Here is a 23434-nt window from a genome sequence, read left to right as displayed (position 1 = left end):
TGCCATTAAATAAAAAAAGTGGGTATTCTGCAATAGTACAGAAGCCTTTACCTCCATTCCTCCAGCACACAGGAGTGAGTTGTATCTGGTTAAACACTGATGGCAGATTATGGTAGCTTCTCCTCCTCTGGGACGCCCTGTCTTTCATTCCCTTCATCTCATCAACACCAGACCAGCACAAGACGTCATCTTTATCAAGACCTTAAAGCATCAGAACTGGACTATGAAAATACAGACATAATCATAAATCTGTGTCACAGAAGTAAAAGAAAGTCTATAATAAAAATAGAGTAGTTGTAATAATATTTCACAATATTACTGTTTATATTTTTATTTAATAAATGCGACTTGGTGAACAGAAGAGACTTTTTCTCTAAAAAAAAAAAAATTGCTTACCACCCCCAATTTGTTTTAACTGTGATGCATATTAAAAATATGTAAAACATATATTTATAACTAATTTAGCAGTTGCTTTTAACCAAAGCAATTTAATAACCGCCAGCTTGAATGGTTGTGGGGCGTTCCCTAAAGATAACGATGAGTTAATAATATTGAGAAGCGGTTCTTCTGCTACAGGTAACAACTCTTTCAGTAGTTTAGTGGGTGCAGGATCTAATAAACACGTTGGTTTAGATGCACTGATAAGTTTATTTAGCTCTTCCTGTCCTATAGTTGTAAAGCACTGCAGTTTTTCTTTGGGTGCGATGAATGAAGCAAGACGCTGTAGATTCTATTAATAGAAATTAATACATATATGAAATTATAATTTATCAATTTTAATTCATTTATATGATACAACTATTTGAAAATCTGGAATCTGAGGGCGCAAAAAAATCTAAATATTGAGAAAATCTCCTTTAAAGTTGTCCAAATGAAGTTCTTAGCAATGCATATTATTAATCAAAAAGTTTTGATGTATTTATGGTAGTTAATTTACTAAATATCTTCATGGAACATGATCTTAATATCCTAATGATTTTTGTCATAAAAGAGAAATGTATAATTTTGATCCATACAATGTATTGTTGTCTATTGCTACAGATACACCTGTGTTACTCATGACTGCTTTTGTGCTGCAGGGTCACATATAAATAAAAATATATATTTTTATATAAATTGTGTTTTTGCAATTTATCAAATTATAAATTATACCCCCTCCCCATTAGTTTAAATGCTGCTAGTTTAAAAAAATAAATACAAATACACACCTACTAGACTTTTACAAACTGCTGCAGTATCAGCTCCCCAGCATCCAGCAGTATTCCAGTAACAGCATGTTGGCATTTTATACATCAATAAGCCTTGACATGATTTCATTCATTGTTTCTCCAACAGTCTCCCAGCAGCCGGGCATGCAAGGCTACGGTGACCCCTGCGGCGCCATGGCGACGACCCTGACCCCTGCCTACCCGGGTCAGACGGCCCCAGCGCACATGATGAGCTCGTACCCGCCGCCGCCCTCCTACTGCAACCATCCGCCGCCTTCCTACGAACAGGTCTTCAGGAACGCCGAGAAGAAGAGCCACAGCGAACCCTCGCAATGAGACGCCGCTGACGCTCTCGGGAAACTGCTTTTATTTGTGTTTTCAGGATGCTCTTTCTTGCCCGTTCCCAGTTTGTTCTATCATTTTATCGGCGCTATGGAGGGGCAACAAAGAAGTCCTGATGGGATTTGAAACAGACTTCCTGACAAAGCTTTGAAGAAGCTGTCGGGATGCGAAGCGCAGGAGATGCCGATAGGCTCGACTCCCTTTCTTTGAAAAGCGAGTGGACCTTGGAAGGACGACGAGGTGGAAGCAACCCACTGACCTTCTGGAGAAACACACGACCTCCATCCTGAAGCCGACCGCACTTCAGAAGCCAAACAGCAGGAGTTTCGTACTGTAGACTGATTCTGATGCGTTTTATCGTGTTGCAGCCAGTGAATATCACGCTACCTGAGCCTCAACACGTGGAAGCCCGTTTATGCATGAAAATTAAAAATGGCCACTTTTTATCTCACGATTCTGACTTTTTATTTTGCAATTGCAAGTTTAATTCTGACTTTTATTTTAAGAAAAAAAAATAATAATAATTTTTATTTTAAGAAAATTTTGTAAGACGTTTTAAGCAAATGTCTCAACTTTAGATTTTTTTACAGTGTAAGGCAACCAGCTTCGGGACATTTTTGAGTTTTCTCAACTTGTATTCAGTTTATGCAACAAAAAGTTGAGAAAACAATGTTCTACAAAAACTAAGAAAACTCAAAAATCTCCTCAAAGACGTCAGAAATGTTAGAAATAAACTCACAATTGTGAGAAAGTGCCAGAATTGCAAGAAATGTTTTTTACTCAGAATTACGAGATAATCTCAAAAAGAGAATACTTTTTTCTCCGAATTAGACTTTATAACTCACAATTGCTAGTTTATATGTAACAATTCTGAGAAAAGAATTCACAAATGTAAGATATAAACTCAAAATTGCAAGAGAAGTCTGAATTTTGAGTTTATATTTTGCAATTCTGACTTTATTTCTCACAAATGTTGATATCACACAATTCTGAGAAAAAGTCACAATTACTTTTTTTTATTATTATTTATTGTCAGAAACAGGCTTCCATACAAACAGGAATGTGGCTGTTCTTTTGTTCCAATCCCAGTGGTTTAATGGCTCAAGAAACTCTTGTATGGGTATTAATCTGAAATAGATGATGAGCTCACATTGAAGCCATGTTAACTGTTCACAGCAAGCGAAAGAGATATTTATTCACATCTTTCCTGCTTCATTACACCCACAGTGCCCTGTTTTTGTGGATGGGCTGTAGAACTGCAAAAGCTCGTTTTGGGGTAAATGTCTGGTTTTGTTGGAGGGTTCACTCTTGTTAATGGCTCTCTGTGAGTTTCTCCTGAATTCATCTGTGCAAAGTAATTCCTGGACTACAATTATCACTGAAATGTGTGCAGATGAAAACTAAGGATTCCCCCTGATGAGAAATACAGCTGAAGTGTGTTATTTGGAGGGAGTGAAGCATTTACCACAGCACCTGCTTGAAATAACTCTAATTAGTTTAAGGCCTCTTCATTAGCATGGAAAAGGATCAAATGTGATTTTTCAAGGCCATCACTGGTTAACCTGTTTGCTTTTTAAATAGAATGCAGATAGTTGAGAAATTTGCAGAAGATTGAGCACATTTTTAGGACTATTAAGATACGTTTTTGTGTGATTACAGTTCAGTCTATTAAGAATAATATTGCTTAATTGTTTTTGTTGTTTTTGAGGTGAAATATGACCTACACAGTCTTCATAACATTCACCAACAAGCACTATTTGAAAAAAAGATATACATTTATCAAATTAGACTGATTTGGAGACCATTTCTAGTAAATGTGAATGTGATCCTGAAGTTTTTATTTAAATGTACTTAATATTAATTCAACGTGATTTGTTTGGAACAGAGTGTGGAAAAAACAACTGACTTTAAAGTGACATATTTTGCATACTTGAATCGTACGATTAATATATTGAATGCCGGCTGTTTCTGTTCTTGGTGTTGTGACTGTGAACAGAATGTAGCTTTGGGATGAAAATATTAACAGAACTTCACAATGCAATGAATGTACTTTCATATCCAGTCTAGTTACACATTTAACTCTTGATGAGTCCTAATATTGACTGAAAAGCACCAATAGGCTCGGGTATATTTCAAGTGACAGTGTTGTTTGAGTAATTGTGGTATATTGTTGATGTTTCGTTTGAAGCTGATCTATGCAAAGAGAGACCGAGTCCATCTGCTAACGCTGGAGTTTGTTCTATTGTTCACATCAGGTGGTTTTGTTTGACTCCTGAACTCGTGGTTGAAGAGATGTTCAAATGACGGCTCTGTCATTGACACACCAGCAACCGATGTCAGAAAACCATCATCTACAATAATAAAGTCCCCTCTGTTGGAGACTGTGCTGTGCTTGCTTCAGGTATTGGACAGCTCTTGATAATTTTAGGCTACTTGTAGCTTTGTAAGTGTGTTTACTTGCACAGTCATGGCATTTTACTGGAATGAGCCTCTAGGAGAAGTATAACATCAAATGAATAGCTCTTAGGTTAATTAGACCCATCTTTTCTTGGTTGCTAAAAACTCAAGTCTTGTATAAGAGTTCTGCAGCAGATGGTTCATCCTGGAGATTTCAAAGAAAAAAGCACACAATCATCTCACATTGAAATGTAATCACAATTAAGCTGTAGTCACACATTATTTTGATGAGGATATAAACTTCCTTTATCACGTTTGTGAGGGCTTTTTTTATCACAGTTCACCTCCATGAAGCACTGCAAATCACAATTAATTACATTCACAAATAATGTACATATTTGTACTGGATCCTGTTATATAGGTTTCCATTTAAACGTTTGGGCTCATTTTTGAAAGGTGGCCTACCAAGGCTGCATTTACTCGATCAAAAATACAGTAAAAACAGTAATATTGTGAAATATTAGAATATTATTAAAATAAAATTTAAATATTATTTAAATTTTAAAATGTAATTTATTCCTGTGATTACTGCCATTATCAATGAAAATCTTTTGCATATCTTCTATGCATCCTTGCTGCATTGAAGTATTATTTAAAAAAAATAAAAAAACCTGACTAGCCCCAAACTTTTGAACACTAATGATGATTCTGTGTCGACTCAACCTGCTCAAGGTCCCCAGCTCAAACTTTTGATTGTTTTTTATTTTTATTGTTTTTCTGGGGAAAATATACATAAATGAAGAAGAACGATTAGATTGATTAATAAAGCAGCAGCAAACATTTGGTTTTCAGCCATTGAAAATGGGTAATAGTCAACTAATTGGACACTGAGTGGCATTGGGCTCCCGTCTCTGGGACTGAACCATACAGGGCCTTAAAGATGAGAATCCAAAATAATATTGAGGTACAACATTATTATATTTATGGCACTCGGGTAGGTGTGTTCAATGCAATTATATTGAGGACATTATTTGTTCTTCAGGCATTCGTCTTTAAAAGAAACACAAATTCAGATGAATGCAAAGCGACCTACATTTGGTTTTTGGCCACTGAAAATGTGTAATATATTGAAGTTTCAATATCTCTGAACTAAGCATATAACTTTAAAATGAAGATACCAAAAAAATAAAAAATTTAGTTAAGACCAAAAATCTAAAAGGTCATCAAGAGATCTTCAATACTTCTTGAGTTACAGGCATGCAAACTGAAGAAAGAAAACTTGAAAAAAAGTGTATTTTCCCATTTTTGAATGGTCAGGCCCGGCGTATAATGCAACAAAACTCAACAGATTTAACGAGCTACCAATCTCTGTGGAAGAATCACATCTTTCTGAAGTCATCTGTGAACTGGCTCTGAATCTTAGCTGGCAAAATAGTGGATCAATTTATTTACTCATATAAATATACATCCATGACATGTGCTTTTCTTTCTTCAGAATTGACTAAATAGAAAAATTGAGCTGGAAAAGTTTCTGAAATTTGGTTGATTTGACATGAAATGACCCAAATGCATTTTGCAAAAAAAAATGTATTCACATTCACAATGCTTCCCAGGATGAGTAGTTTAATACCCTTTTACCTCAGTTTTACCTTTGTCTCTGCAGTTTCTTTCACAAATTTGGTTCATTGTTTAAATCCTTACTGAGAATGTAACAAATAATTGTGAAAAAGTGTATGTTCTATTAGTTAATATGATGAACCACACCCAGACTTCTCATTGGCTCATATCTGCCAAACCAATTAAGTTCCTGTCAAGAGAATCCGCATTTTGTGCATCGGATCCAAGAATATTGGGATATGTTATACTTTTCGTTTTTACATACGGGTGAATTCAGGTACATTGGGAGCCTTTTTGAGATGAATGGAGAAACAAATGTCCCAATTAAGCTGAATTCTCCCTTATTATAGAGATGGATGAACTGGGTGGCACTATAATAATCTAACTTAGATTTTATATATGAGACGTGTTTGTGCTGGCTTGAATCATTACTAGCCCTTCACCCGATCTCAGAGCCAGCGTTCATCATGACGCCCTGAAGCTGAACTCAACACCGAACACAATTACACACATTTACATAACGAGCACGCAGCCGGTGCCCTCGTCTCACATCACTGCAGGCTTACTTCACACAGTAGAAGGTCAAGAGAAAGACAGAACCGTTACACAATGCATCTTTTCCATTGATTTCTCTCACTTCACTCTTCAGAACCATCTCTCTGTATTCACCTGTTGAAAGTGTTTTAATGAAATGTAATTCTTTAATCACTGTACTTTAAAAGTACATGGTTAAAATGTGCTGATAATGTGCACCTAAGGCCATACAGGATGACTTTTTTCCTTCAGTAGAACAGTAAAGATGATTTTTAGCTGAAACCGTGCTCCTTGGTGATTCATAAAATGCAAGTCAGCATCTTTGAGAATAAATAAAGCATATCAGGCAGCATTAAATGAATACCCGGATCTCTTGATGATATATTGAGGTCTTATGAAACAGAACGATCAGTCTGTGTAAGAAACAGAACATTATATACAACAAAAATATTCATTTTCGGCTGAACCGTCTCTTTAAGTAGATACATGCACTAGGGTTTCTGCAAGTTTTATGAAGGAAAATTTTACATTTATCTTTTTTTTTTGTTGTTGAGGAATAAATGGGAAGGAACAATACATCAAAATGTTTTCTAAATGTAAATGTCTAGGGAGAACACAATGAGTTATATCAGCAAAACTTCAACGTTCAAAAACACAACATGGATCTCCACTGCTTTTTGATTTGACAAAAAATAAATAAAACACTACCTCGTTCTTCCTCTGTATTTTGTTTTTCAGTGCAAATGTCTAAAAATTAGCCTAAAATAAATTACTTAAGACGCAAAAATAACACCAAATCTATTTTTCTGAAAAACTGACCAAAATGAAGTGTTTATTATTGAAAAAATAAAGAACTTAAATGGGAAACAAGTCCTAATATAGTATCTTATAGTATCTGTATAAATCTCAAATTTAAAAAAATGTACCCTACTGACTGGTTCTGTGCTCCAGGGCCACGTGTGTCATATTCTGAGATCCCTTCGATTCTCAGTTGATCTCTCCTTCAATGCCAACAGAGGTTCAAATATCATACAAATGTCTTCCCGTGTCATATTTTTGAGTTTGATCTTTTATGATGTTTTTAGTAGATTAGCAGACTGCATTAAGTGAAGGCGTTTTGTAAGCCTAATATTACGGCTATCAGCTGGACTGTATAAGATGAGAGATAGTCAGATGCGTCCTAGCGTAGCCAATCAGTGTGACGATTCTCATCATTTCAACACAGAGACCCGTGCCGTGTATGATTAAAACACTTTTTATAGAAACCTGTAAGTACAGTCATCTCTTGTGAGCGTAACTCTTCACAAAAACAGTTTATTGTTAAACATGTAAAACCTTGTAACACACACTATAATATATATAGTTTATATATGTATCCACACATGTATACTGGTACATCTCAAAAAATTTGAATATGGTGAAAAAAAATTTCTTGTAAGTTATTTCAAAAAGTGAAACTTTCATATATTCTCGATCCATTACATGTAAAGTAAAATATTTCAAAAGTTGTATTGTTTTAATTTTTATGATTAGAGCTTACAGCTGATGAAAGTCAAAATCAGTATCTCAAAATATTAGAATATTTACATTTGAGTTTCCATTAATGACCATCTCTACAGTATAAATTCAGCGTATCTCTTGTTCTTTGAAACCACAATAATGGAGAAGACTGCTGACTTGGCAATTTTTTATTTTTTGAGCTGTACCTGTATATCACGAGGCTAAAGCCATGTCACTACACATTAAAGAGCAACAAAGCTCTTATTGTTTGTAGTTTGCAATAAATCTGACAGAATTTTAAAGCTGAGAAAGCTTAATATTAGTACAAAAATGAATGATTATTGGATGTCAGGCACTAGAATAATGTTTAGTGTTTATTTCACGCATCAACAGCACAGACCTTATAGTCTATGGCAGATCTTGGGATTTAAGAATCAATATCGATTTATCAAAATGAACAGATTAAAATGGAGAAATCCGTATTATCAGGTCCGTTCAGATCAGGATCCAGCGCTCTACTGCAATCTGACACACTTTATGTACAATATTTGACTGCTACTTACCTGATTACACAAGTGTTGAGATTTCTTTGTGGATTTGAGGAGACTCATACATCAGCTGAATGACAGGACAGACTTCAAGCAGTTCAGAAAAAGCCCAATTTATTGTGACATTCATAACACATTTTGCCTGAGGAAACAATATTTACCAGAGCAGGTCATTCTCTCTTTCAACAGCGACTGGAACGAAACACTGACACACATACAGTACATACTTGACAACCACACTGGATTAATTTACCGAAAGGCACACATACACCGGCACGAGCACGTGTTGCCATCCTCATGCAAAGACAACGCAGACGGGATCTGAGCGGCGAACAAACGCTCCAGTGCACGACACACGATCGCATCGAGGCACTGCTATTAACCAACAAGCATGCAGATGCAAGAAACACTGCTGTGCTGTAAGATATAAACATATCAACTTAAACGAAACCATTATTAGCATTAAATATTATCCAAAAAACAGCAACATACTGATAAAGACTGCAAGCTATGAAGACCGAACTCAAGGTGGCGTTGTTTGAAATTAAAGGCTGAAGGTTGGGTTTTTTGCGTCCATGATGAGGAAGAAACTTGTTTTCTTCATTTTAAAGGGTCCATCCAGAGCGATGTAACTGTACTGAGAAAGCATGTTAAGCTCCTAATGAAGGAGTAAAAGTCTATGCTTCCAAACGCACAGGTCAAAGTTCAAAAGCAGGGAAACGGGGACCCTCAGGCTGGATGACATCTGAGAGATAATGGATGGCTCCTGCCATACCTACAGCAACAAGACAACAACAATCTGGTTAGGTTTGATATTTATAATAGTGATATTTATCAAAATGAACATCAGTTGAAAATGTGTTCACCCTCAGGTCATCTGAGATCAGGATGAGTGTTTCTTCATCAGGTTTGTAGAAATGTGTCTCTGCATCAGTGTCTCAGCAATGGATGCTCTGCAGTGAATGGGTGCCGTCAGAATGAGAGTCCAAACAGCTGATAAAAACATCACAATAATCCACACCACTCCAGTCCATCACTTAACATCTGGAGAAGACAAAAGCTGAAACAAATCCAGCATTAAGATGTTTTTAACTAAAATATGAGTCAATAATCCATAATAACTCTTCCTCCAGTGAAAAGTGCATCTGCTGTTGTCTCTCGCATCAAAATCCAGCCACATATTAGTTTAGAGCTGTTTTGTCTTGTAAACGCTGCTTGATCTGCAGATTTCTCTCCTGATTCAGACCAGAACACTTTTCACTGGAGGAAGAGTTATTATGGATTCAGATTTTAGTTAAAAACATCTTAATGCTGGATTTGTTTCATCTTTAGTCTTCTCCAGATGTTAACTGATGGACTGGAGTGTTGTGGATTATTGTGATGTTTTTATCAGCTGTTTGGACTCTCATTCTGACGGCACCCATTCACTGCAGAGCATCCATTGCTGAGACACTGACGCAGAGACACATTTATACAAACCTGATGAAGAAACACACTTAAATGGCCTGAGGATGAGGACATGTTCTACAAACTTTATTTTTTTTGTGATTTATCATTTCAAGTCCAAAAGCCCAACAGGATTAGAATAAAAAACGAACTGCGTGATGTGGATTAATGTGCAGCAGTCTGTTTGTGAAGACATGTTGGGCTGCGGAGGGGAACGTCGTGTGTTGTGGGAGTATGACCATCACCGACCGCTGGGACACTCGAGCGGCCAATCAGAGTGTGACTTTTAATGAGAATCTGAGAGCAGGAAGCGGGTTGCCATGACAACGGCAGCAGATAAATCACTATAGATGCCGAGTGGGTAAGTGTGTGGATGTGGACTCTGGAGAGCCTCGGGGATTCAGATGATCGGACAGAAGGTCCAGCAAAAACATCAAGTAGAGTTACAAGAACACCATCAAGCTGTGAAAACAAATGGATTTGGGCTTTCTGCGATTACATTTTTGGTCTTTTGCCACTTTTTATTGTGGAAAGAAGACGGCAAAGAAATGGAAGCAGAGAGAGGAATCAGGAAGTGTTGCGAGCCGGATTAGAACTTGTATTGCCCACATACAGCAGCACAATATGAAGCACATGTGCTGAATATGTTTGGCCTTCTGATGTTTACTAAAGAACAGCGTTTCGAGCCGATGATGAAGAGGAAGAGAGGTAAAATGCTGCGAATCAGATTCAAACCCACATTGCTCACATGAGAACCACAGCTCAATACTACTGCTTATTCTAATTTAGATATATCGCTTAAATAGCATCGCTTTAATGAAGAAATGTTTGCTTTAAGTTTTAGCAGTAAGCTGCAAAGAAAATTACAATCTTACCACAGAATATATATATTTAAAACTCTTAATTTTTATTTATTATAATTTTTAATTATGTATTTATTTTTGAAGGATAAAAAAAACTACTGTTCCAGAGGTGTTTTTATTTTTGAAAGAAATTGATATTTCTTTTCAGCAAAGACGCATTAAATTGATCAAGTGTCAGTAAATGTATTTGTAATGTGACAAAAGATTTCTGTTTATAAGATATCTATATCCATACAATCACACAGAAAACAGCTATTTGAAATTCCAATAATATTTCACAATATTACTATTTTTACTGTATTTTTGATCAAATAAATGCAGTCTTGATGAGCAGAAGAGACTTTAAAACAGATTTTTTTTACCAACCCCAAGCCGTTGTATATAAAGGAGTATATAGACTACATAATCACACAATATAACTATCGTGTATAAGCTACACAAAACAAAAACTGATCTGTGTGTCTCTTAGAGAACGAGAGGAACTGATCGTGTCTAATGCAGAACGGGGAAGAGTACTTTAATGATGAGAACAGGCTGGAAACACTACATAACTGGTCTTTGTTAGAAACTAAAGCCTGCTACAACCAAAGATGAGCATGTGAGCTTCAGTTCTGTAGCCGCAGACATCATTATTTCATTCATTTAATGAGTAAAGTTTAAATGTAATATTAAATCTAACCCATTACTTTCTGAGAGTATTGAAGAGTACAATTTGAAGATATTTTATCAGAGACATGATGATCAATTTACCTTCAAAAAGGGAATAAGGCCGGTCAGGAATACGACAGCCGTGGGTCCCGTAGTCCAGACACCATTCAGCAAACTAGAAACAAATAAAACTGTTTAATTAAAAAACATAATCCTCATCATTTGGAACACAAAGTACAAGCTTTATCATAAAAGTGAAGTGTGGAAAGTGTGCCTGTCCATGCAAAGCCCTTAAAGCATGTCCATCTCAAAAGAGAATAAGACGAGTGAAGAGCACAAATCTATTGTTCTAACGGACAGTTTTCATAAAAGCATCGAAAGAAAGAAAGAAAGGATTAAATTATTAATCAGAATGCGATACAAGCAATTTGATTATTTCAACTGAAACAGTATATTTGAACTGATTCACAGCCTTAATAAACACAATATTATAAAAATACATATTACACAGATCAAGCTGCTGGAGGCCTGGATCAGAGCTGAACTGTGCTGTTTCTCTAGAAAGCCTCATGCAGACCTCGCTCTGTGTCTGTATGTAAACCTGACGTCATGTCACGTCAACAGAGATGATGAAAATCTTTTTTTATTTAGATTAATCTATCGACTAATTTACTGATTAATCGATTCATCTAAACGATTAACCCCCCCCAAAATCAACAATTTTACTTAAGAATATTTTGTTAAACCAAATGAAATCCAAATTTCTATCTTCTTTTTAAAGCAAAAGTGAAGTGCAGCATAGAGTGAAGCAGCAGGTGTCCATCTCTGTCCAGATCACTGAAATCAGTTCAGTATTATAGTGAGAGAACGACATCATATCCACCTGTTCTAGTCTAATAATAATAACATTATCATCAAAATCAGTTCAGTATTATAGTGAGAGAACGACATCATATCCACCTGATCTAGTCTAATAATAATAACATTATCATCAATAAACACTCTTTAAAGGAGTATTTACCAGAAATACTATTTACCAGAATTTATTTAGGTGAAAAATGTAAATTTCTGAAAATTTTTTTTTATTAATTAATCCAAATTAATTGGAGATGCTTTTGATTATTAAAATGTAATGGAACAATTCAAATGGAATCCAGAAATTAATGGAAAACAAAATTTGGTAAAGATAAAACTGAAAAACTCAATTAATTAGACAGGCTTTTTGATTAATACAATTTTAAAAAACTAATTTGGAAATAAAAAGGATTTCATAGGGCCCTATAATTATAATATATATATATATATTTTGTGGTAATAAAAATGGATTTAAGTGAAAAATAGCTTTTAAAATGATTTAAAGTACATGTGTAATAGCAATGATGCAATAATAATTAGTTCAAATAAAGTATCAAAAGCAAGAAATCATATGGTTTTATTGAGCAAAACTGTTAAAATCCATAATATATTCTAAACAATAGAGTTAATGTAGATCACGCATCACAACAAAGGCCTGCAGGAGCGCCGGCGCCGGATGATTATTATTACTCATTACTGTTTAATATTGACCGAGCACCATTTCATTCAAACGTACTCTTAATCTTTAATATTTGTCCATCTCTTTAGGACAGAAATGCTGCAGCTGCTGTAATTACATCAAACCGTGTAACTGTTATTTTGAAATCACGATGTATTCTCCTGTTTCTATAGATTAATAAATGATTTACCTCCCAAATCTGATGAAATAGCGCACAGATGAATGTTAAACTCACAGCAGCATGCAGAGATGAGTTTGAGTCGCTCACAGTTTCTGTGGAGCCGCTGTGAGACGCATGTGCTTAACTACACGCATGCACATAATTCAACACCATATACTGTGTCAACTGCATCGCATATCATCATTTCATTCAATCATAGCGTTTGGGAATTCACAATTATGCTGAATTATGATTGTTAAAGGGGTTTAATATATCATGCAGCCTTGGAGAATAGTCTAATAATGTGTTTTATGGATTTATGTGTTTTCACTTCCGGTATTTTGCCGGTTAGTCGACGCGAGCAACATGAACGATTTTTAAAACTCCAGCCCTAGACTGTATCTACTGTACATCTACTGTACACAGGGCTGAGCTGTGAGGGAGTGTGGTGCTGTACCTTGCAGGCACGATACAGGTATTTCTTGTCCTGTGTGGCGTGGTAGAGCGAGAGGAAGGCGTATCCGTTCCCCGCCGTGCCGTGACAGATGCCATAACCCTTCCTCAGCAAACCTCTCTGCCAGATCAGCTCTCCACACTCCACCGCGTCTCGCAGGTACTTCTCATCCCTGAACACCTGAGACACAACAACACACACATTACACTGCTGCAGACGTGTCTATGTGTGTGTGTGTGTGTGTGTGTGTGTGTGCGAGTGTGTCAGAGTGAGCGTGTGTGTGTGTGTGTGCGCGCGAGTGTGTCAGAGTGAGTGTGTGTGTGTCAGAGTGAGCGTGTGTGTGTGTGTGTCAGAGTGACCGTGTGTGTGTGTGTGTGTGTGTGTGTGTCAGAGTGACCGTGTGTGTGTGTGTGTGTCAGAGTGACCGTGTGTGTGTGTGTGTGTGTGTGTGTGTGTGTGTCAGAGTGACCGTGTGTGTGTGTGTGTGTGTGTCAGAGTGACCGTGTGTGTGTGTGTGTGTCAGAGTGACCGTGTGTGTGTGTGTGTGTGTGTGTGTCAGAGTGAGTGTGGATGCAAAAGCAGGTCCTGCTGTCTGTCTTCATTAGTCAGATATCTGGTGTAAAAGTTGCTCGAAGAAAAATTCACTTTCCAAATATAACACATGCTCAATTTTCCCTTGCAGTCCTCAGTCGACCCACCAGACAGAGATAAAGACACAGATGAACACAGAACGAGAGAAAGAAAGAATGAGAGAGAGAGAGAAGGAGAAACACGACCCATATGTTCATTCTACAGTGATGGAGGGAGAAAAACTCAAAAGTGCACAGACTAATAAACATTTTTTCTGATTCTATCTGACTACATTTAAATATATGACCGAAAACAGGTCCAATTTGTAACATTTTTTAAATATCACTTTGTTGCCTGATAAAAAATAAGGTTATGATTAAAAACATGACTCTGTGAGTGAGCACTAGATGGCAGTGTGGGCTGCTGTATGAAGAAATAAACTCAGTGACCTAAAAACACACAGAATAAACCTGACCTTAAGAATGAACAGCAGACAGACACGAGACACAGAGAGCAAAGACAGATGCATCTCTGAATCCCGTTTCACTTCAGCGGCAGATATCGGTCTCCACACTGAGAGAATGAGCTGGTTTTTCAACATCATAAAGGAACATATCAGGATATCGGATTCATGAAAAACAGAGCCCATGTGTAGCAGCTTCTGCTGTAAATCTTGCATGTGTATTGGGATGGTGATTGTGTGTGTGTGTGAGAGAGTGTGTGTAGTGTGTGTGTGTGTGTGTGTGTGTGTGTGTGTGTAGTGTGTATGAGAGTGTGTGTAGTGTGTAGTGTGTGTGTAGTGTGTGTAGTATGTGTGTGTAGTGTGTCTCACTTTATGAGCCATGATGAGCATATGCAGCACTCCAGGAGCTCCGTGACACCAGTGCACCAGTCTGTCCGTCTCGTTGCTGAGGGATGATGGGTAATTGCCCGACCGGAACTTCTTGTGCCGCACGTAATCCACACTGGGCCGAACCAGCTCATTCAGAACGTCCTGATGGACTTTAGCACTCGGCTGCCAAGAAAGAGAACGTTATATTGAATATTTAGCTTAAAGAGTACAAAAAATACATTTTCTCTGCAAATAACTTTTTGTCTAGATTGCAGAATCTAATACAAATTACATACAAAGAGCTGAATAACCCATAAATCTGAATTATAATTAATTTTGGTATTTTAAGGAGACATGAAGTCAAAAATATCTTGGTGAAACAAGTATCCTGATATCAGAAAAACAAATCCTCATTAAAAACTTCAATTCATTCAAATAAAATAGTATTGCTTTAAGCAGTTTACATATTTTATTATTACTTCTTAGAAAGAAAAAGCAATAAAGCAGCTAACCATATAATCAAATAATTTGACTTTTTAATTTTTTTATGTTGTAAAACTTCACATGGAGTGACTTCTCAAAAGTCATAATGAAATATCATGAATGAAACCATAAGCATATTATATGCATTTATTTATTTATTTTTGCAAATAGAAAGTGCCACAGATTTATGAAACTGAAATTCAGGAAAAGACCGATATTTTGGACGATCAGCACAGCAGCATCAAACCTGTAGCTGCAGATGCATTAAACGGTCCAGTTCAGTTCAGACGACCCACACACATCAATATTTATGCAATCTTTCTCCTTCCCAGCGTCCACTTACAGCAGTTAGAGAGCGCAGCGCTGTGTCAGAGTCAGTTTAAGGATGTTAGGCTTGATGAAGCACTGAAGGCTCCACTGAGCGCCTGCTGTTTGAGTTTTTAAATTCTCGTCTGGAGAACAGCGTACGCTTCTCTCTCTTAATGAGCCTCTAAATAGAGTTTTGTGTTGTATTGTGATGGGATTTTGAAAATGCCCTTTAGAAGCACAGCTGGATCTGTTGCTGTTACTGATATCACCACACATCACAAATATTGACACACTCTGGTGCGAGAGCGATGATGCTGGCCACCGGACCACGCCCCTCTGCGTCGCCATGACGCACGCTCCCGTTGCCGTGCCAACTGACAGAGCGCCACAGCCAATCAGCTCGCTGCTCTCTCTGCTCCTCCGCCAGCAGCTGCAGCGACTGAACTAACACAGCGCTGAGACGGAGAATGAACTGACTGAACTGTTTTGCATTATTACACACTATTTTATCTATTGAATACTGTAAAGCAGCTGACACGATCTGTATTGTTAAAAGCGCTATATAAAAGTGACTTGACTTAGTCAAACTCAAATCGGTTTAGTTAAGAAAAGAGCTCTTAACTCAGCCTATAGCCTACATAAATGTTCAATTATACTGTTCAATTAACCTGCTAACTTTGCCTATATACAAGTGCATCTCAAAAAATTTGAATATCGTGGAAAAGGTCTTTATTTTTTGTAATTTATTTCAAAAAAGCAAACTTTCTTATATTCTAGATTAATTGCACACAAACTTAAATATTTCAAGAGGTTTTTTGTTATAATTTTACAATAAAAAATAATGTATTAATCTGGTTTTAGCCATGTTTCTGTCAAAGAGAGCACATCTAGTTTATGATCAGTGATCATATCATTTACAAAAAGTGCTTTAGTAGAAAGGGACCTGATATTCAATAAAGCCAATATTCAATAAGTTTAATCATTTGTTTCAGGTTAAGTTTAATCTCCATAATTTAGAAAATACTTTACTTCCAAGATCGATACTATAAGAGATAAAATTGTAACCATGCAGCCGTCAGCTACAGAATCGCATCAGATGCACTATAGATCCCCTGAGGAACAATTCCACTCATTCTCTACTATAGGAGAGGAAGAATTGTATAGATTTGTTAAATCATCTAAACCAACAACATGTTAGACCCTATTCCATCTAAACTACTAAAAGAGCTGCTTCCAGAAGTCATAGATCCTCGTTTGGCTGTTATTAATTCATCACTGTCATTAGGATATGTCCCCAAAACCTTTAAATTGGCTGTTATTAAGCCTCTCATTAAAAAAACACAACTTGACCCCAAAGATCTAGTTAATTACAGACCGATCTCGAATCTCCTTTTTCTGTCAAAGATACTAGAAAAGGTAGTATCCTCGCAATTATATTCCTTCTTAGAGAAAATGTATATCTGTGAGGATTTCCAGTCAGGATTTAGAGCATCCCATAGTACTGAGAAACACACCAATTTGAGAAACTTATGGAATGCATAGTCGATATAAAAAACTGGATGCTAATAATTTCTTACTGCTAAATTCTGAAAAAAAAACAGAGGTGTTAATTATCGGACCTAAAACCCCCAAAAGTAATAACCTAGAACACTATCTAACACTTGACGGCTGCTCTGTCGATTCTTCGTCGTCAGTCAGGAACCTAGGTGTGCTGTTTGATAACAATCTCTCCTTTGACAGCCACTTTTCTAGCATTTGTAAAACTGCTTTTTTTCATCTTAAAATTATATCTAAACTGAGACCTATGCGCTCAACGTCAAATGCAGAAATGCTAATTCATGCGTTTATGACCTCAAGGTTAGATTATTGTAATGCTTTATTGGGTGGTTGCTCTGCACGCTTGATCAACAAACAGCAGATGGTTCAAAATCCAGCAGCTAGAGTTCTTACTAGAACCAGGAAGTATGACCATATTAGCCTGGTTCTGTCAACACCGCATTGGCTCCTTATTAAACACTGTATAGATTTTAAAATCTTGTTAATTATTTATAAAGCCCTGAATGGTTTAGCTCCTCAGTACTTGAGCGGGCTCTTATCGCATTATAGTCCTCCACGTCCATTACGTTCTCAAAACTCTGACCATTTTATGATACCTAGAATATCAAAATAAACTGCGGGGGGCACATTCTTTTTCTATTTAGCACCCAAACTCTGGAACAATCTACCTAACACTGTTCGGGAGGCAGACACACTCTGTCAGTTTGAATCTAGATTAAAGACCCATCTCTTTAACCTGGCCTACACATAACGCACTAATACGCTTCTAATATTCAAATCTGTTAAAGGATTGTTAGGCTGCATTAACTAGGTCAACTGGAACTGGGAACACTTCCCAAAACACACAATGTACTTCTACATCTACGTTAATATTAGTCTGTTTCTCTCTTATTCCGAGATCACCATAGCCACCCGATCCGGTCCGTATCCAGACCAGATGGTGGATCAGCACCCAGAGACAACCTCTACAGCCCTGAACGTCAGCGGAGACCAGGACACCTAGATGAGCGCCAGAGACAGATCCCCAGTGAGGACCCCGCCACTTAGACAGCCATCGGGAAAAGACCACTGGAACCAGTTGAGCCCTTACATTCTGACCTTGCTGCAGTTGGAATTAAACTGCTGGTTCGTTTGGCCAGAGGAGAACTGACCACCGACTGAGCCTGGTTTCTCCCAGGGTTTTTCTCTCCATTCTGTCACCGATGGAGTTTTGGTTCCTTGCCGCTGTCGCCTCTGGCTTGGTTAGTTGGGGACACTTTATTTACAGCGATATCGTCGACCTGATTTAAACTGAACTGAGCTGGACGATGACATCACTGAATTCAATAATGAAATGCCTTTAACTGAAAATTGAGTGTTTAATCTTGTCATTTTACATTATTGACACACTATTTTCCAATTTTGATATTGTGCAGTTGCTTTGACACAATTTGCATTGTTAAAAGCGCTATATAAATAAAGGTGACTTGACTTGCTTACAAACCTTTTTAATTTGAGCTTTAAATGTAAGTTTGAAATCAATCAGTATTCCCAGATCTTTATATTGAGGCACTACCTGCAGCCTCACCCCTGACTGTAAACATCCGGCTCTTTAATAATACTGTTAGACTTATTATAAAACATACATACTGTTTTGGACACATTTAGTTGTAAGCAATTCTCTTTTAGCCATGCTGACACATTAACCTTAGAATTCATAAGTTCATTTGCAACTTGTGTCAGACTATTACCATGTATCTAAATTACTGTATCGTCCGCATACATTTGTATATTAATGCCAAGACACACAAGATGAAAATCATTTATATGCATAGCAAAAAGCATTGGACCCAAGATAGATCATTGCGGAACACCAGTTGATGTACCTAAATTATTGGATAGGTGATTGTGTACTCTAACACATCTGATAGATATGACTCTATCCAGTTAAGTGTATGTAATGAGAAATTAAAACAAGATAACTTTGACATAAGAATTCTATGATTAATGGTGTCAAAGGCTCTCTTTAAATCAAGGAACACTGCTCCAACTACACCACCTTTATCTAAGAAAGTTTTAATATTTTCTATAAAAAACAATTTGCGGTTTCCGTTGAATATTTTGCTCTAAAACCAAACTGCATTGGATGCAATGAAAATGAACTACTAAAGTAACTGCTAATCTGTTCTGCAACTAGTTTCTCCATAACCTTAGAAACAGTGGGTAAAATACTAATTGACCTATAATTACCAATAGGAAGGGGATCTCCGCTTTTGAATATTGGAACAATCGCCAACTTCCAAATACTTGGGAATTTTCCCTGAGAAATTGAAAGAAGGGTCAAACTAGACTCTTTGAGCATAACATCCATGACATATTTATCTTTTGCTCTAGATGATGTAAGCGATCTAATTGTTGTCATAACATCAGAATCACTAACAGGCCTTATTCTAAAAACAGGCTCCACTGTTGTAACTGGACAGAGATTAGTATACGCAGGCGGAAAACAGCAAGTAATCATTTCTACGGAATCAACAAAATAATGATTAAAAATCTCTACCACCTCAGCTGGATTGTTTACTGATTTCCCCTTTACTTTAAGTTCTAGAATATTCTTATCTTCATTTTGTTGCCCTGTTAATTTTTTTAACTGATTCTAAATGATTCTAGGATTGCCTCTTGCTTTTTCTATCATAGTGAGGAAACAATCTGCTTTAGCTTTTCGTAATGTCTTTACCACAGAGTTCCTTAACATAGTAAATCGATATCGATCACTACTCAATTTAGTTTTAAGTGAGGTTTTTAAAGCATGATCCCTTTCTTTCCTCAAATTCAGAATGTCTACATTTATCCATGGGACCATATTATTTTCTTTCTATGATTAAATTTACAGGTATAACCAGTAACCATATTTTCTAATCTTTGATGCGTAGTGTATTAAATCTGTGCGTACGTTTATCAAGCCTTTTCTTTTAACAGTTTTAAACCTCAGTAACTGTGCGCTCTTGAAGAGAGTTTGACTGTAGAAACCGACCACGACACAGTTTGATCGCTGAATGGAGGATGACAGACAGCCGCGGCGGAGAGAAGAGTTCACCTGAACTTGAATTTAAAGACTTAGATATTCATCTGTACCTCAGATTAAACTATGGAGCAGCTTCAGAACACTTGGGATATAGTGCACAAAAACTTTATGGTGCTTTCTAATGTTTTTGTGCTTTCGTGGGGCTCAACAATAACACAATAGTATACGCACAATATCGGATTTGGATGGGTTTCGTCTGACCGATACCCAATCCGCAGAAAATGACCGTATCGGAGCCGATACCGATCCTGAGTATCGGATCGATGCATTCCTAATTCCTTTAGCTGGTTAATCTGTTATTTTAGCCTATACCTAACATAAATGTTCAATTATACCATTCTGGTTCTAGTTTAGCATTCTGTTAGCTGGTTAACCCGTCAAAAATAGCCTATACCCTATGCAAAAGTTCAGTTATACTTATTTATACACATCTCTGTTTATGAACGGTCTATGCAACTCAATTCAACAGGCAAAACCTAATGGCACCAGTTAGCAGCAGGCACATTTTCTTCGGTAAATGTAAGATGCATTTTGTTATTCTTGTGCATTCCACACTGGAGCAGTTCAGACAGCCTGACGCTGTGTTTGTTGGAGACTAAAATGTTTGTGTGGAGATGACAGATTCCCGAACAGAAGCCTCCTGTCGCCAGAGGCTGGAGAAGAGCAAAAGAGAGCCTTCCTCCTCACATAACACTGAATTACAGCACAAAGAAAGCTCTCCCACTGCACCCAAACAAACCCTCCTCTCAGAGAACGCTCCTGTAGTCCTGTTACTCTGTCATGTTTAACGTAAGCACTGAGCTAGTCATAACCCTGCCGCACTTCACCGCCGTGAAGCTCGATTACCTCAAATTACATCACAATCCTCCAGGATTTGACTCTAAACAGCCAGCTGTCCTTCCGAAACCACCGCGCAACGTCTCTGTTAGCAGAGAAGATCATTCACTACTGAAAATTAGGCATTTTAGTGCTTTTTGCCTCTGATTTTCACCGTATAGTGTGGAAATGGTCCATAAAGATGTAGCTTAAATAGGAGTCGACTGAATATGGGGTCTTACGAGGCTCCAGGGAAAGCCATTAGAGAGGCGCTAGCATGAGGATTATCCAACATAGGAAACTGTGAAGATGTATGCTAATGCTGGCAAACTTGATGTTGCATCCTGGGATGCTTTTTGAAGGAGTACTGACTGGGTTCTCAAGTATGCCAGGCTGCTTTATGACACAAACATCAATATCCAAACATCTTAATATCTATGCAGTTGCTCTGGAATGGCTTTTAAAGGGCAATTTTTTCACTAACCATATTTTGGACCAAACTTTCAATGCAGCCAAGAAGATTTGAAATATTGACACAGTTAATTCAAAATTACTCATTCATGCAACAGAAAGTTGCACCAATCTTGACCAATACCAACAAGCAAATCATTACTGTCATGCGACAATCAATAACTTATAAATAACACACTAAAAATACAACAACAGAACTCATGAGCTTCACAACATTATAACTGTATACAGTATGAAAAAGGGATATTCATTTTAAGATGAATAAAGATTACATTTATTAGTGCTATTCAATTATTTGTTTGTAAAATATTAAGCGAGCATTCAAAGATTGCAAAAGATGGAGAAAATGCACTAGGGATGCATGATATTATCGGAAAGTTATCCCAAATAATTTTGAAAAAATGATGCTGATATGCCTTGCCGATAAGACGAATAACTCACATGTGCTCAGGGTGTGATAGTGATGATAATGAGTCTGTTTTGATTTTAGGGCTAATAATAATAACATTATCATCAAAATCAGTTCAGTATTATAGTGAGAGAATGACATCATATCCACCTGTTCTAGTCTAATAATAACATCATCATCAATAAACACTCTTTAAAGGAGTATTTACCAGAAATACTATTAACCACAATTTATTTAGGAGAAAAATGTAAATATGCAGTATTTCTGAAAAGAAAATTAATTAATTAATCCAAATTAATTTGAGATGCTTTTGATTATTAAAATTTAATGGAACAATTCAAAGGAATCCAGAAAATAATGGAAAACAGAATTTGGTACAGATACAACTGTAAAACTCAATTAATTAGACAGGCTTTTTGATTAATAAAATAAAAAAAAACTGAATTTGGATATAAAAAGGATTTCATAGGGCCCTATAATTATATATATATTTTATTTTATTTTTTTTATTTGTTTTGAGGTAATAAAAATGGATTTAAGTGAACAATAGCTTTTAAAATTAAAGTACATATATAAAAGCAATGATGCAATAATAATTAGTTCAAATAAAGTATCAAAAGCAAGAAATCATATGGTTTTATTGAGCAAAACTGTTAAAATCCATAATATATTCTAAACAATAGAGTTAATGTAGATCACGCATCACAACAAAGGCCTGCAGGAGCGCCGGCGCCGGATGATTATTATTACTCATTACTGTTTAATATTGACCGAGCACCATTTCATTCAAACGTACTCTTAATCTTTAATATTTGTCCATCTCTTTAGGACAGAAATGCTGCAGCTGCTGTAATTACATCAAACCGTGTAACTGTTATTTTGAAATCACGATGTATTCTCCTGTTTCTATAGATTAATAAATGATTTACCTCCCAAATCTGATGAAATAGCGCACAGATGAATGTTAAACTCACAGCAGCATGCAGAGATGAGTTTGAGTCGCTCACAGTTTCTGTGGAGCCGCTGTGAGACGCATGTGCTTAACTACACGCATGCAAATAATTCAACACCATATACTGTGTCAACTGCATCGCATATCATCATTTCATTCAATCATAGCGTTTGGGAATTCACAATTATGCTGAATTATGATTGTTAAAGGGGTTTAATATATCATGCAGCCTTGGAGAATAGTCTAATAATGTGTTTTATGTGTTTTCACTTCCGGTATTTTGCCGGTTAGTCGACGCGAGCAAAATGAAGTCGACGATTTTTTTAAATCGACAAGTCAACTAAAGTCGACGAATCGCAACAGCCCTAATTGATTTAAAGGTCAGAAGCTATAGCTTACATGAAAAAATTAAATAAAATAAAAAAAACATGACACTAGTAAATTAAATTTAATACAGATTTATTGATTAATATGGAAAATATTTTTTCAAATGGATTATGAAAACTTTAATACAAGGAGCTCTAAAAGACTTTAGAATTGTTATAGCTGTTTTGCTTTAGACCCTCTATTAATGTTAAATCCACAAATTAAATGTGAAGGTTTCAGCTGCATCTGTCTGAGAAAAACAAATAGCAGATTGATTTTATGACAGTTATTTTCAAGGCTTTCAATGTACTCTCATTTTAATAAAGTGTATTACTTCTAACAAATAAGTTTTTT

General features: G+C 36.6%; 2 protein-coding genes across 4 annotated transcripts in view; one reads left to right on the top strand and one right to left on the bottom strand.

The window, feature by feature from the left end:
• The window catches only part of LOC306863170 (WW domain binding protein VOPP1-like), a 33869-nt gene extending 31869 nt beyond the window's left edge, over positions 1-2000 (top strand). Inside the window, exon 5 of the mRNA XM_079406381.1 lies at positions 1336-2000. Within this exon, the coding sequence (XP_079262507.1) occupies positions 1336-1544 (209 nt within the window). The 3' untranslated portion in view covers positions 1545-2000. The remainder of the gene's footprint in view (positions 1-1335) is intronic.
• A 6236-nt stretch (positions 2001-8236) lies between these two features.
• LOC306863372 (lanC-like protein 2) overlaps positions 8237-23434 on the bottom strand; it is a 35952-nt gene continuing 20754 nt past the window's right edge. For 2 of the 3 annotated variants that reach the window (XM_079406670.1, XM_079406671.1), the window contains 4 exons: positions 14654-14836; positions 13255-13431; positions 11206-11278; positions 8246-8921 (listed from right to left, as the gene is read on the bottom strand). In XM_079406670.1, the coding sequence (XP_079262796.1) occupies positions 8845-8921; positions 11206-11278; positions 13255-13431; positions 14654-14836 (510 nt within the window). In that variant the 3' untranslated portion in view covers positions 8246-8844. Of the gene's footprint in view, positions 8922-11205; positions 11279-13254; positions 13432-14653; positions 14837-23434 lie in introns of all 3 variants that reach the window. The other variant, XM_079406669.1, reaches the window with a different exon arrangement.

Source organism: Barbus barbus (assembly GCF_936440315.1).
Source record: "Barbus barbus genome assembly, chromosome: 44".
In the NCBI taxonomy this organism is placed as follows: Eukaryota; Metazoa; Chordata; class Actinopteri; order Cypriniformes; family Cyprinidae; genus Barbus; species Barbus barbus.
Note: the sequence above shows the minus strand (reverse complement) of the source record. Positions and strands in the feature narration are given on the sequence as shown.